This window comes from Esox lucius, chromosome 16 (genome assembly GCF_011004845.1).
Source record: "Esox lucius isolate fEsoLuc1 chromosome 16, fEsoLuc1.pri, whole genome shotgun sequence".
Lineage (NCBI taxonomy): Eukaryota > Metazoa > Chordata > Actinopteri > Esociformes > Esocidae > Esox > Esox lucius.
In genome coordinates, this window is record NC_047584.1 from 20,554,743 (window position 1) to 20,568,755 (window position 14,013).

At 42.0% G+C, this 14,013-nt stretch overlaps 2 protein-coding genes across 3 annotated transcripts; both read left to right on the top strand.

Moving 5' to 3' along the window:
• Positions 1-15: 15 nt before the first annotated feature.
• LOC105016180 (mitochondrial chaperone BCS1) lies at positions 16-3,443 on the top strand. The gene is made up of 7 exons (XM_010879831.5): positions 16-755; positions 975-1,114; positions 1,634-1,828; positions 1,964-2,027; positions 2,258-2,430; positions 2,799-2,916; positions 3,015-3,443. Exons 1-7 carry the CDS (start codon positions 436-438, stop codon positions 3,265-3,267), a joined length of 1,263 nt encoding a protein of 420 aa, XP_010878133.1. The 5' UTR covers positions 16-435; the 3' UTR covers positions 3,268-3,443.
• A 2,068-nt stretch (positions 3,444-5,511) lies between these two features.
• LOC105016181 (sterol 26-hydroxylase, mitochondrial) lies at positions 5,512-13,610 on the top strand. Of its 2 annotated transcripts, none has more exons than XM_010879832.3 (9): positions 5,512-5,792; positions 6,661-6,851; positions 8,672-8,871; positions 10,631-10,828; positions 10,972-11,135; positions 11,228-11,394; positions 11,513-11,594; positions 11,772-11,972; positions 12,696-13,610. In XM_010879832.3, exons 1-9 carry the CDS (start codon positions 5,544-5,546, stop codon positions 12,828-12,830), a joined length of 1,587 nt encoding a protein of 528 aa, XP_010878134.2. In that variant the 5' UTR covers positions 5,512-5,543; the 3' UTR covers positions 12,831-13,610. The 2 variants fall into 2 exon arrangements, with proteins under 2 accessions (XP_010878134.2, XP_010878136.2); XM_010879834.3 differs by having other exon boundaries at positions 5,705-5,792; positions 6,735-6,851.
• The last annotated feature ends 403 nt before the right edge of the window (positions 13,611-14,013 follow it).

Sequence of the window (14,013 nt, forward strand, 5' to 3'; positions counted from 1 at the left end):
TGATACAAGGGTTGAAGACTAGGAACAGTTAACAACGGTACCTTGAAAAGACGGAGCTATTTTCATGGGACACGGTTAGTATTGTAGAGGTCGGCACATGATTTGTCAGTGAACGAAATGCCCAGGCTGTACCGTAGTTTATCATAGTTTTAAAACCTATTTGGTATCATGCTAACATGGTTGTACGAATGAAACTTGCAAGACTGTAAAACGATGTGAATACTGCTTTGCACACAATCCCAAGGATGTCAATTTCTACAACATCCTGACCGCTAGTTTACGTGCGTCATTAAGCAGTTTGGATCTCAGAGAAAGAGATCCAAATTGTCAGAACATCGTCAGCTAGTTGATAGTAATAATATTGTAACGTAAATGACTATCTGATATTTTTTTACCAGTTTGTAGTGTTGAAGAGGTAAAAACAGTGCAGGGACCATGCCTCTATCAGACTTTGTGGATGCCCTGAAGGACAACCCGTACTTTGGGGCTGGCTTTGGGTTGGTGGGGGTGGGCTCAGCCATTGCTTTGGCCAGGAAAGGAGCCCAATTTGGCATGATATTTTTCCGGAGGAACTACATGATTACCCTGGAGGTGCCCAGCCGGGATAAGAGTTACCACTGGCTCCTGAGCTGGATCACCAAGCATGCCAAACACACGCAGCACCTGAGTGTGGAGACTTCCTACATGCAGCACGAGAGTGGACGGGTACACACACAGTTTGACTTCCACCCCAGTCCTGGGAACCACATTATCTGGTGAGTTGGGTCGACCTCCTGTTCTTTGCTTAGTCTTTTACTAAATCCAGCATTTGCACTACTATCTGATGTGATGAGGATATTTCTGCTGGGAAAATGGCCAACATAGCCAAACATGTATAGCCTACAGAATATTTCCAGAATTGAAGAAGGCACTTTAGTGCCTTAAACGCTGAGTTAAACTGCACTTACTCCCGACTACCATCCATGTGTGTCCAGGTATGGGAGGAAGTGGATCCGAGTAGAGCGAACCAGAGAGAAACAGATGGTGGACCTCCACACAGGTACTCCCTGGGAGTCGGTGACTTTCACTGCCATGGGCAGAAACAGAGACGTCTTCTTCAACATCCTTCAGGAAGGTACATGAGAATCTAAACTCGTCGAGCTGGTGTGGAATCTGAGCATTGACAATTACAGTATGAATGTACGTTTCATTGGAAGTGAATGTGCCTAGATAATGAGAACAACAGAAACCTCTCTGTTTAGATTATCTCTCTATAGGTTGTACTGTAATGACCAAAGGAATGTTTACGATGGCCATTTGGCATGGGGGTTACTGTCTTGGAAACCTGATCTTTGCTAGGTAGACACACCCTTCAATGTATATATCAGCTTGTGACCAACATTACAGTGAGAAGAGATGGACTGAGATGAGATTGAGGTTGTGTAAGGAAGACCAGGTCCGTAACCTCATGAACAAGACTTTCTAATGCTGCAATATGTAATATCATTTCTCTCTTCCTTGAAAACGGATATGCTGATTATTACAACCACTATATGAAACGGCCGATTTCTAACACTGGTGACACAAGCTCAGGACAGTACACATGCATCTTTCGAGCAGAGTTTATTGGCTGTCTGTCTTTTTGGTTGTGTAGCCAGAGAGTTGGCCCTGAAGCAGGAGGAGGGGCGGACAGTGATGTACACAGCCCTGGGCTCGGAGTGGAGGCCCTTTGGGTTCCCACGGCGACGGCGTCCCCTCAGCTCAGTGGTTTTGGAGCAGGGCCTGGCCGATAGGATCGTGGACGATGTCAAGGAGTTCATCGGAAACCCAAAATGGTACACTGACAGAGGTAGTTTCCATTTAGTACTGAATGAAAATGGCTGTTTTGAAATGGAATTTTTCCCTGTTCCCCTGTTCAGTAAATTATTACAGTATGGCCGTTGTGTCAGAGTTTATGTAGTTGTGCTTTGTATTCTGCCACCAGGAATCCCTTACAGGAGAGGATATTTGCTTTATGGGCCTCCTGGCTGTGGGAAAAGCAGCTTCATGTGAGTATGTGTATCATGGTACTATAATAGTCTTGGATATAGCACTTAGCTGTAGATTATGGGTACACATTATTGCTATTATAAACCCCCTACCAATTCAGCTACAAAAGTGACACACGTTGCAAAGTCATACCCGTGCTATACAGTCTTGTATACCACGGCTTTCAGCGACTCGGCATTCCGGATTTGAGCCTTCCGGGGTTATAATACCCAGTGTGTGTGTGTTTCAGCACGGCCCTGGCTGGAGAGCTGGGTTACAGCATCTGCCTAATGAGTCTAAGCGACCGAAGCCTGTCCGATGACCGCCTCAACCACCTGCTGAGCGTGGCGCCGCAGCAGAGCATCATCCTGCTGGAGGACGTGGATGCCGCCTTCGTCAGCCGAGAGCTGCTACCCACAGAGAGTCTGTATACACTGAACCTGTTTGTCCCGCTGGGGACATTTTTTATTTATTTAATTATTCTTTTAATGTTTAATGCCTGGCCCCCCTCGAAAATGACAGGTGTGTGGAATCATTATGTGAATGGTCTTCCTGTTAGGCAGTGTTTTAATTTTATTCATTAGTCATTGGTTTCTTAGTAGATGCTCTTACTAACATTTTTAGAAATGTTCCTATCTGCTCTTTGCAGGCATCAAACCCACAACCTTAGCACCAAGTGGCATGCTCTTATCAACTGAGCTACATGGGACCACATTTTCTCTGCCTATTATGTAGACCATTGGATCCTGTACCTGCCTCAGGACTCACTAATGCATCTCCCTTTGCTACAGGCCCAATGGCCTATCAGGGGATGGGCAGGCTGACCTTCAGTGGACTCCTCAACGCTCTGGACGGAGTGGCCTCGTCAGAGGCCAGAATCGTCTTTATGACCACCAACTTCATTGACCGGTATGGGCCACAGATTTAACAGTAGCTACAGTATTTAGGACCATTTATTGTGTTATGAAATTCTCTGTGTATCCTGTCAACCATCTTCCTACCTACAGGTTGGACCCAGCTCTGATCAGACCAGGCCGTGTGGACTTGAAGCAGTTTGTGGGCTACTGCACCCACTGGCAGCTCACGCAAATGTTCCGGCGTTTCTACCCTGCCGAGCCAGCCACAGAGGGGGAGCGGTTTGCCCAGAGTGCACTGGCCACCCTCCCTAACATCAGTGCCGCACAGGTTCAGGGACACTTCATGCTGTACAAAACGGACCCAACAGGCTCCATAGACAATGTAGCAAAGATGAAGCAGTGAGGAGATGCGAAGGACTCTTGGAAGCAGTCACAAGTTGACCAGAAAGGAGAAAATGACTGCCATGTTTTTGAAAGAAAATGTAGTGACTTGTTAAAATAAATGATGTGCTGTTATGTATGTGAAAGTGATTGTGTGCTGACCTACTAAATAAAAGTGAGTCTACTTTTTAAATCAAAGGCACATGAGTAAGTTTGAACTATTGAAATAATGTGTATTTAGTGATAAAAATGGAACAGGATTTTGTGCATATTACACTCAGAGCTTTTAAGAATTTAGACATTGACATTTCAATTGCAAATAGCTGATAGTTTATTCCTCAACCAGACTTCAATCAGAAGTATAAACTCCCTCTTACTGTGACATGCTGCTGTTCAAAACCAACTTGCTTCTGAAATCTACTCTGCATTGGATTGAGTCTAATGAGAACTGAAACCACATTGGATGTCATTTGGAAGACAATGTGACTTCAACTTGTCTCCAACATGTCATCACCAGTAGCGATCTCACCCTTCAGGTGTACTGCTGTCTATGTTTTAAATAGGGTAGAAGTACAACCCCGTTTCCAAAAATGTTGGGATGTAACATAAAATGCAAATTAAAACAGAATGCAATGATGTGCAAATAATTAATCCCTATATTTTAGCACCTTACTATGGAGCCATGCTTTTGTGATACGTGGAGAATGTGGTTTGGCATTGTCTTGCTGAAATACACAAGGCCTTCCCTGAAATAGATGTCTGGATAGCAGGATATGTTGCTCCGAAACCTGTATATGTTGTTCAGCATTAATGATGCCTTCACAGATGTGCAAGTCACCCATACCATGTGCACTAATGCACCCCCATATTTTCCACTTCACCTCAGTCCACCTTAAATGAGCTAGGGCCCAGAGAAGGTGGTGTTTCTGGATCTTGTTTATATATGGTTTCTTGGTAGTTTTTCTTGCATTTGTGGATGCAGCGATGTACTTGTGTTAACAGACGATGGTTTTTGGAAGTGTTCCTGAGCCCGTTGCAGTGATTTCCACTACAGAATCTTGTCTGCTTTTAATGCAGAGGGCCTGACGATCACAGCCATCCAATATTTGTTTTTGGCCTTGTCCCTTGGCCTTGTACAGAGATTTCCTCTGATTCTTTGAATCGTTTAATGATATTATGTACAGTAGATGATGAGATTCCCAAACTCTTCGCAATTTTACATTATGTTATTCTTAAATTGTGGCACTATTTGCTTGCACTGAGTGGTGAACCCCTCCCCATCCACACTTCTGACAGACCCATCCTCTCTGAAATGATCTTTTAATATCCAATCATGTTACTGACCTGTTGCCAATTGACCTAATTGTGTGATATTCCACCAAGTTTTTCAGCATTACACAACTTTTTCTGTCTTTTTTTGCCTGTCCCTTTTTTGAAATGTGTTGCTGGCATGAAATTCAGAATGGGCATATATTTTTAAGGAAACAGTAAAATGCCTAAGTTTCAACATCTGATATGTTGTCTTTGAACTCTGTTTTTATTTGCATTTTACGCCACGTCCCGACCTTTTTGGAAACATGGTTGTAGTTGTCACTAATTTTGTCTTTTAAACCAATGATTGGTTTGCAAGGTGGTAATTTGTAGCTGAAAATAGATATGAAATGTAGGATCTTGTGCCTGGAGTGCACTTCTAAAATTATACATCAGGGTTAAAATTCAGATTGTCATCATTAACATATTATATCCCTATTGGGTTGATAGAAATGTCAGTCAGTCTTGTTCAAAGATGTTTTATTGCAGGATAATATATGCTTTATTTGAGATGTTTATAGCCTGAATATTCAAGAGGTTTAACCCTCTAGATGAATGTATATTCTATGTATTTTTTTGAACATACCTTTATTTAATCAGGCAAGAACAAGAATGCTTGTTCTGATACACTGTATGATTTAAAAATGTATCTCATTATTGTAAACACAATGATCAGTCATTTCTGCTTGACATTTTTTCTGTTTGATTTACAACATGATTGCTTATTATTAATATTAAACAGCGTAATTAAAGTCTCAATACAGTTTCTGTTTAAGCTGTTGCTATTATTTCTATGTATTCCAAGTGAATGTGTTTTTGAAGATTTTAAACCTCCAGCAAGGGAACATTTCTTTAATTGTTCCTCCTGTTCTCAAATATTGCAGCTGAAGGGTTAACCCCAAGGCTTCCAGGGACATGGCCCCTCCCCAGTCTCACTGTAAAGAGAGCAGCCCTGTGTTTTTAAACATTCCTCCTACAGCTCTCGTCATGGCTTTGCGTCTGGCCCAGACTGCGGTGCAGAGGAGCGGCCGCTGGCTTCTGCCCTGCCCCGCTGCCCCAGCCCCAGCCATAGTCTGCACCAGGGGGGCAGGAAGCACCCTTCCTTCCTCCATTACCCAATCATCCGCCTCCCAGGGTAAGAATCGGACCTCTGACGACCTCCCTAGGATCAAAACCCGGGAAATGTTGTACAGAATGTTCGTCAAAGGTTACTACCACCGACTGCATGAGCTGCAGGTACAGTACACAGACACTACCCTCTAGGAAACCATCTGAGTGTTCTTTCTATGTGCTGATTTCTGTGTCTTACAGTGTCTTCCTCCCAATGTATTGGCGTGCAGTAACTTTCAGATACCATAAGGTGTTTCTGTCCTGTTACTACTTAGAGTTGAAACATGAGATCTCGGTATTGCGTCAGTGTTTAGTTGCAGCCATTCCTCAGACACAATGAAGGTACATAGAGTGGAAAATGGATTTAAACCAGCGGGCTGTTCAGTACCTTGGTTTCCATAGTAACCACCAGAAGAGTGCCACCGAGGACAACAGGTAGTCCATGGTGACAACAAGGGTTGTATACCTTCTCCAACCTTTTCCTTTTGCGTTTTCATACCACCTCAATGGCTGTATACATTTAACCCAGTCTGGATTATGAAAGGTAAAGTGGTTCTGGTGGGCAGAAAACATGTTGAATGTAGAATGTATACCCAATTTCAATGTCAATCCAGAACGATGATCTCCTTAGCCCCATATTGCGCTCCACTCAGGCACGGCGCCAGGTTTGTGAGGGGGCTTGACAGATATGTGAGGGGGCTATAAGGGGGCTAAACTGGGGCTATGCAGATTTGGCTATAGCCCCCCCTAACCCTGGTGTAGCGCTGTGTCTGGATCCACTGTTACGTAATGGTAAACGTGTGCAATATGAAGCAAACTGTATGTAAGCCAGATCAGTGCAACTTACATTCCACAAAGTATTGTCACCAGACCGGTTCTCTCTTGGCATCTGTCTACCTCTCTCTCTCTCCCCCCCTCTCCCTCTCCCTCTCCCTCTCCCTCTCCCTCTCCCTCTCCCTCCCTCTCTCTCCCTCTCCCTCCCTCCCTCTCTCAGTTGTATGAAAAACAACTTTACGGACCCATGTACGTAGTGGACACAGGTAGCTTTAACTCCATCGCCCTCAACAGTGTGGAGCTTCTGGAGGAGCTACTAAGGAAGGACGAGAAGTTCCCCAGCAGAGGAGACATGTCTCTGTGGACAGAGTACCGGGACCTCAGGGGCATCAGCTACGGCCCTTTCACAGAGTAAGGCCCATTTCCTGCAGTGCAGGACTTTTAACATTGGTTAGGGTATTTACGGTTAAGATGGTTTCCACTTGATTTTCCCTTCTGATTGAGTAGATCAGTCCCTGAAAACGGTATTATAATACACATAATAATTCACACTTTCTTTTTTGCAGTGGGATTAAACTCAGTGGCCAGTTTCTTAGGTATATCTATTTAGTATTGGATAGAGACTCCTTTTGCCTCCAGGACAGCCTGAATTATTCGCCTCATGGATTCAACAAAGTGTTGTAAATCACGCAGTTCCGGCAGATATTTTTCATCCACATTTATCCTGCAAACCCCCCATTCCACCTGATCTCAAATTTGCTCTAGTGGATTTAGTTCTGGGTACTGTGCAGGCCATTGGATTAAACTGAATTCGCTGTGACTTATTGGAGCCAGTGTGACATAATGCCTGTTTTGTGACACAGTGCATTGTCTTGCTGGAAGGCTGTGACGATAAAGGGATGGATTATTGGTCAACAATAATGTTTAGATATGTTGTGGCTCTCAAATGTAGCCTCATTTTCCTTTGCTTAGCTGACAGAAGTGGTACCCGGTGTGGTCTTCTGCAGCTGTAGCCCATCCACTTCAAGCTTCTAAGCTTTGTTTGTTCGAAGATGCCTTGCTGCACACCACTGTCGTAAACAGTGGTTAGTTGAATATTTGTGGCCTTTCTGTTGGCTTGAAGGAGTCTGACCATTCTCCTCTAAACTTTCTCATTAACAATATCTGATAATGTTTTTTTTAGTTCTTGCAACATTCTCTGTAAACTCAAGAGACTGTAGTGCTAAAATAACAGGATGTTAGCTTTTCCTGAGATGCTGGAACAACTCAATCTTTTGACTAGGGTCAACATGCTTTATATACTGGCTTGCAGCCACATAAATCACAGGTTCTTGCATTAAAGAGCAGATGTACATAATAGAATGGCCACTGAGCGTATGTCCCCACTAACAAAATGGCTCAAATTAAGACCAACACAGTACATTTTGCAATGGGAGTATATTTTTGGAACCAAATATATGGCCTAAGTAACCATTTACAAATCCTAGAGAGATTTTATATGCACACCAACATATTTTTTGTTGTTGTAAATAAGTGTCAAAGTCCAATCATGTGGAACAAACTGATCAAACTGTTAAGCCTTCAAACCCCTGAGGTGAAAATCACTTTACACTCACTATTATAAAAAGGTGTGTATGTGTGTGTAAGTCATTACTGCATTGAATTACATGATAAATGCCATTATATTATACTGTAGCACGCTCCCAAGTATGCTACTTCAGACATACCTGCTATTTCACATTTGGAATCGCTTTTGAAAAATGACAGTTCCATCTTTGCTAAACACACTATATAGAACACCAATATGCATTTTAAAAACAGCCAGATTCATATTTTTTTCAGCAGTTCACTACATCTTTTTCAAGGTTGTCCTTTCACTAAACTGACTGTCAGGACTGAACGGTTTCAGCTGAAAACTAATACACAGCTAGGCTCAGTCGACATAGGAACACACAAGTATAGATGTTTTAAAATCCATCAAAAGGTAAGCTAAGTACAGGATTTGGAGATCAAAATAAACAAAAAAAATACAAATTAATAATGCAACATGCATATATTGGACTAACTAGCATTGCCCAAGTGGTCAAATATTGGTCTACAAGAATATAGATACTTCTTTCTCTTAAACATACAGAAAAGAATCAAAAGACACCTCAAAACCCGGTTCCTTATTCCAATATGTGCCCACTAATCAGAATGGAACATCTATGTTATTGTGTGCTATCTTAAAGGGAAGGGGAAAAGTGGTACAAACTTCGGACTGTGCTAAACAAGCGCATGCTGCACCCCAAAGACTCTGTGAAGTATGGAGATGTGATCAACGAGGTGGTTGACGACCTAATCAAGAGGATCTACCACCTGCGCCGGTCCAGCCCCACAGGAGATCTAGTGACCAACCTATCCAATGAGCTCTATCGATTTTCTCTGGAGGGTATGTGGGAAATCCTGCCTGTGTTTTAAAGACTGTTTCACCGTGCACCATACAGTATTTACAGTTCATTTAATCTCAATGATTACTTCAAGTTTCATAGTAGACAGAATGACCAGTATGGTATAAGTTCACACCCAGGTATAACGCTTATACATTTTAATAAGAAAACTAAGAAGTAGCAAACACAGAAACTACACACAGGAACAGAAAAATACGCTACCGTGGTATGAGTTCCAAGTGATGACCGACAAGATATACCAGGGAAGGAGGAACTTCAATTGGAACAGTGATAAGGAACAAAGGTCAGGGCAGTAATAACAAACAGGTGTCCATGCTCCAAATGAGGGAGAGAGGGTGAAACCAGGACGGGACAATTAGGAGATAATTATAACACATTTTAACATACAATTTTCATGGCAAGTCTTACAATACATTAAAATACATAAGAATGAGCTAAACAGGCCCAGTTTAAGATGTTGTGTCCCTAGGCTAGGAACAGTTTGAGGGGCCTCTTTAAACAGGATAAAAAGACAGATAACTTGAGGCTTGGCGTACAGTCAGTGCCAATGTAAAGCCTGTAAAGCAGCATGAAAGACCCCATCACAAACCATTTCTAAACAGACAGGTGGTGCTGTTGTACTGCAACCATGCTAAGGGGCCAACAATGAATACGACCTATCACCAGTGCTCTGCTGCTTTTCTTTTAAAACAAAGTCATTGATGATGTCGGTGATGCACCAGATCATATTCAGGAGACACAAGGTCCTTGCATTTGAGACAGGTATGGTCAAATATATTCTGAGATGAATATCCACATTAGGGAAAACTGTATGGACTTCTTTATCCCCAGGTAACAAAAGAAAACATATTCGGTGGTGTCTGTTCAGTGCCGGCATTTGCAGAAAAATATAGAAATGTACATGTTCATCTACATCGATCATTGTTATACTGTACCTCCTTGGCAAATGCCATATACACCTCTGGAAAAAATTAAGAGGCCACTGCACCTTTTTCATTCCTTTCTAAAAAAGGAACTTTTTCAACTTTTTTGGAAAGGAAAGAAAAAGGTGCAGAGGTCTCTTAATTTTTTCCGGAGTTGTCTGTTGTCAATATATTTAAGCTGTTATCAACTGCGTAGGCTACTATCTCTGGTGGTTGTTACAATCAAGAGGACTGCTATCAGATGTAGGCAAGTCATCATGTCATGAGTTCATTTGAGAGAAAATAGGAAGGAATTACAATAAGATTAGATTTGAACTGCTCATGATTGCCAGCCAGAAACTGGTAGTTGTTTCTGATTTCAATGATAAAAGGTTTCCCAATTTGTAAACAAAATAGAAGAAAAACCCACACTAAGTATCAGTATTCTACACATTAAAATAATAATTTCACTATCAATCTATGTCAAAAAATTATAACTTTGTTTAAATTGTATATATGATTATTATGCCTTTAACTTACATTTTTGTAATTTATTTTACATTACGTAAAATTACATCATGCTACAGCTAAGCAAGTTCCACTGAACGGTGGAGTGCAGTTCTTGCATTATGACTGCAGTACAAAAAAACGCACATCACTGATCAAGGCCAGGTGATCAGTTAGTTAAGTTCGTTCAATTAATGCTCAGTGGTGATAAAGAACCAGTATTGATGAGACCAGGGGCCTCATTAATCATTATTCTGTACATTTAGCAAATTTGGGTATAAGATTACTTTTATCTTTAAATCGATATCCCCATCTAATAATTGTTCTTCAGGAATCTCTTCCATCCTCTTTGAGACACGTATCGGGTGTCTTGAAGAAGAGATCCCATTGGAGACTCAGGACTTCATAGACTCCATTGCTCAGATGTTCTCCTACAGCATGCATGTGGTCATGTTGCCAAAGTGGAGCCGTAACCTTCTGCCATTCCATGGTCGCTACATATCTGGCTGGGAGGGCATCTTCAAATTTGGTGAGTTATTCAACAAGATATTGTCTGTTCACTGTTTGCCTCTTCTCAAGGATTTAAAAGAATTGGATTTGAAAGTACATTTTTGATATTGGAATTCAGTTGATTGCCTATGAAGGCATTTACATAATGCTGTAAATTTTTAGCCAGGAAGATGATTGACATGAAGATGGAAGTAATTCAGAGGCGTGTAGACACAGACCAGGAAGTTGAGGGAGAATACTTAACATACCTCCTCTCGAATACCAAGATGACCAGTAAAGACGTGTACGGCAGTGTGGCTGAGCTTTTATTGGCTGGTGTGGACACAGTAAGTAAATCTAGGAGCTTCAACTACTGTTTATGTGTATTGTACGATAAGTACATGTGATAATGCTGTTGATTTTGTCAACCTTTGATAAGACATCCAATACGATGATGTGGACCATGTACCTGCTGTCCAGGGACCCCGCTGTGCAGGAAACCCTATATCAGGAGGTGTCCCGTTGTGTGCCAGGAGACAAGATCCCATCTGCTCAAGACGTCAACCAAATGCCTTACCTCAAGGCTGTTATCAGGGAAGCACTGAGGTAAAAACTAAACGGGAAAGTGGTTGCGTACTGTATGGCAGCAATTACATTTATTTTAATTGTGAGTTCTATTAATCTTGCTTCCACACTAAGTCTGATGTGCCTACCCATTCACCAGGATGTACCCTGTGGTCCCCGTGAATGCCCGTATCATGGTAGAGAATGATGTTATCATTGGCGGACATTTCTTCCCCAAGAAGGTCAGTCTATCTTCGGGTGAGGGGGTGGGGGACAACTTTCAAGTACATCTTAACTTCAAAAGCATATCATTGCAATGGCCCGACAAACAAAACTAAAACTACAAACATGAGTCTTATGTAAATCATCCCACTGTTGCTATAAGAATTAATTGCCTCTTTCCTGTCTTGTGTCTTCAGACTACCTTCACAATGTGCCACTATGCTGTCAGCCAGGATGAGAAGACATTTCCAGAGCCATCAAAGTTCAAGCCGGAACGATGGATGAGGGATGGCCGAGCTCGACCGAACCCTTTTGGCTCAATCCCATTTGGGTTTGGGGTTCGGGGCTGCGTAGGGCGCCGGATAGCTGAACTGGAGATGTACCTAGCTCTTTCACGGGTAAACAGTTTTGTATATATGTGTCATTGGGAACTGCATACAATATGGCTGGACGAGCTGTTGATAGTATAGCTGATTAAACAATTATAAGCAGTGTAATTTGACTATTTATTATGACATTGAACATGAATAAGAAACGTATTTGCAAAAGGTTTTCAGGGTGAATTTCCAACAGCAGGATTGTCTACTTTTGTCTATTTTTCTCTAGAAGTAAAAGTATTTATGTGCAGGAACTAATTTCATGTGAGCTCCTGCCCCAGTCAACATGGATGGTGAGGAGTGGTTGAGGCAGGAACTCAGTTCATGTGAGCTTCTGCCCCAGTCAACATGGATGGTGGTGAGTGGTTGAGGCAGAAACTCAGTTCATGTGAGCTCCTGCCCCAGTCAACATGGATGGTGGTGAGTGGTTGAGGCAGAAACTCAGTTCATGTGAGCTCCTGCCCCAGTCAACATGGATGGTGGTGAGTGGTTGAGGCAGGAACTCAGTTCATGTGAGCTCCTGCCCCAATCAACATGGATGGTGGTGAGTGGTTGAGGCAGGAACTCAGTTCATGTGAGCTCCTGCCCCAGTCAACATGGATGGTGGTGAGTGGTTGAGGCAGGAACTCAGGAAACCTACTGAAGTGTTAAGTTAACCTGAATACTTCTGATGGTCCTGTTAATCATTCATAATGCTATGATCCTGCAATGACTTCAAACCACTGTATGTTTTCTTCCCCACAGATAATCAAGCTGTTCGAGATCCGACCAGACCCCAGCATTGGAGAGGTGAAAGCCCTCAATCGCACTGTCCTAGTAGCAGACAGAAAAGTAAATTTGCACTTCCTGGAAAGAGCAGAAGAGAGAGCTGCCCTTTAAGTACTCAAAGCCATGTGACAGACATTTGTCACAAAGCAGCCATGATAAATAGGCCTTCCATGCCTATCAGCGAATGTACATTTGTCTGAGCATTTGCGCATCATAATCTGCATACGTATTTATTCTCTATGTGCTCTTTTTTGGAATACGTTACTTACAGAACATCTTCGCAAAATGTTCTTGCTAACTTACCTGCCGTGGAATTCCTTCATGTTTTTCCTCATGAAACAATCTGATTGATGTGATAATGTAGCACATGCTGTATGTGTCATATCCGACAGTCATATATGGCCTGAGAAAGCCTGTGAACGCAATATATTCAAAAGTAGTGTTCTAATTCAGACATTATGACAAATAGCAGTATACAGACTAAGCAGTGGCCTAGTGTTATTTCTAACTAAATTCAGTGGACCGGCCCATGCAGAACAAATAAGCACACCGTTAAGCTTTGATAACTGGCTACTGTGTGTCTGCCAAGACTTTGAACTGTAGCATATGCCAACTTTGTAAAAAGAACATATAAAAAGAGGAGAAAATACATGTTCAGAAATTGATGCACTTGTGTGGAACAGTATGGATCTTCAGCAAAATTGCTACACAGAAAAGATGGATCTGCAGTCATTACATAAGGAGAAATCTACAAAATGAGTGCCTTTTGCATACCATACCTTTAATATTTTAAGTGAAGTGGGAGCTTTTTTCATATTGTAAGAAAAATAAAATTGTCTTTTTAAAATTGATTTCAAAAGCCTGTCATATTAAAGTGCTCTTTAAAACAGAGTGGTAATGTACTACAATATTTATTTGACCATGTAAACTAGTTTACAACTTATTTCCATTGTGGTCCTCAAAAATCATAACAACAAATGATATACATCACAACTACTAAGGCACAACTCATAGCTCTTTAATAAAAACAAATACTTTGCCCTTCATTTCTTTGGGAGTTGAAGCAGTTCAGATGGTATCGATAACAAAAGCGAAGTTGATGACCTCAGTGGGAGCCAGTCAATCAGAGTCATAAACAGTATTGAAGAAGGCATGTCAGGAGGCTGAAAAACATTTGCTTTACAGGGCGATGCCTATGACAGAATTTATCACTGGTTCCAAGTCCATGTCACCCAGGACCACTACAACAGGCAGTGTAAGAGCAAGGCCCTAAGAATAGTCAGTGGCCCCTGAC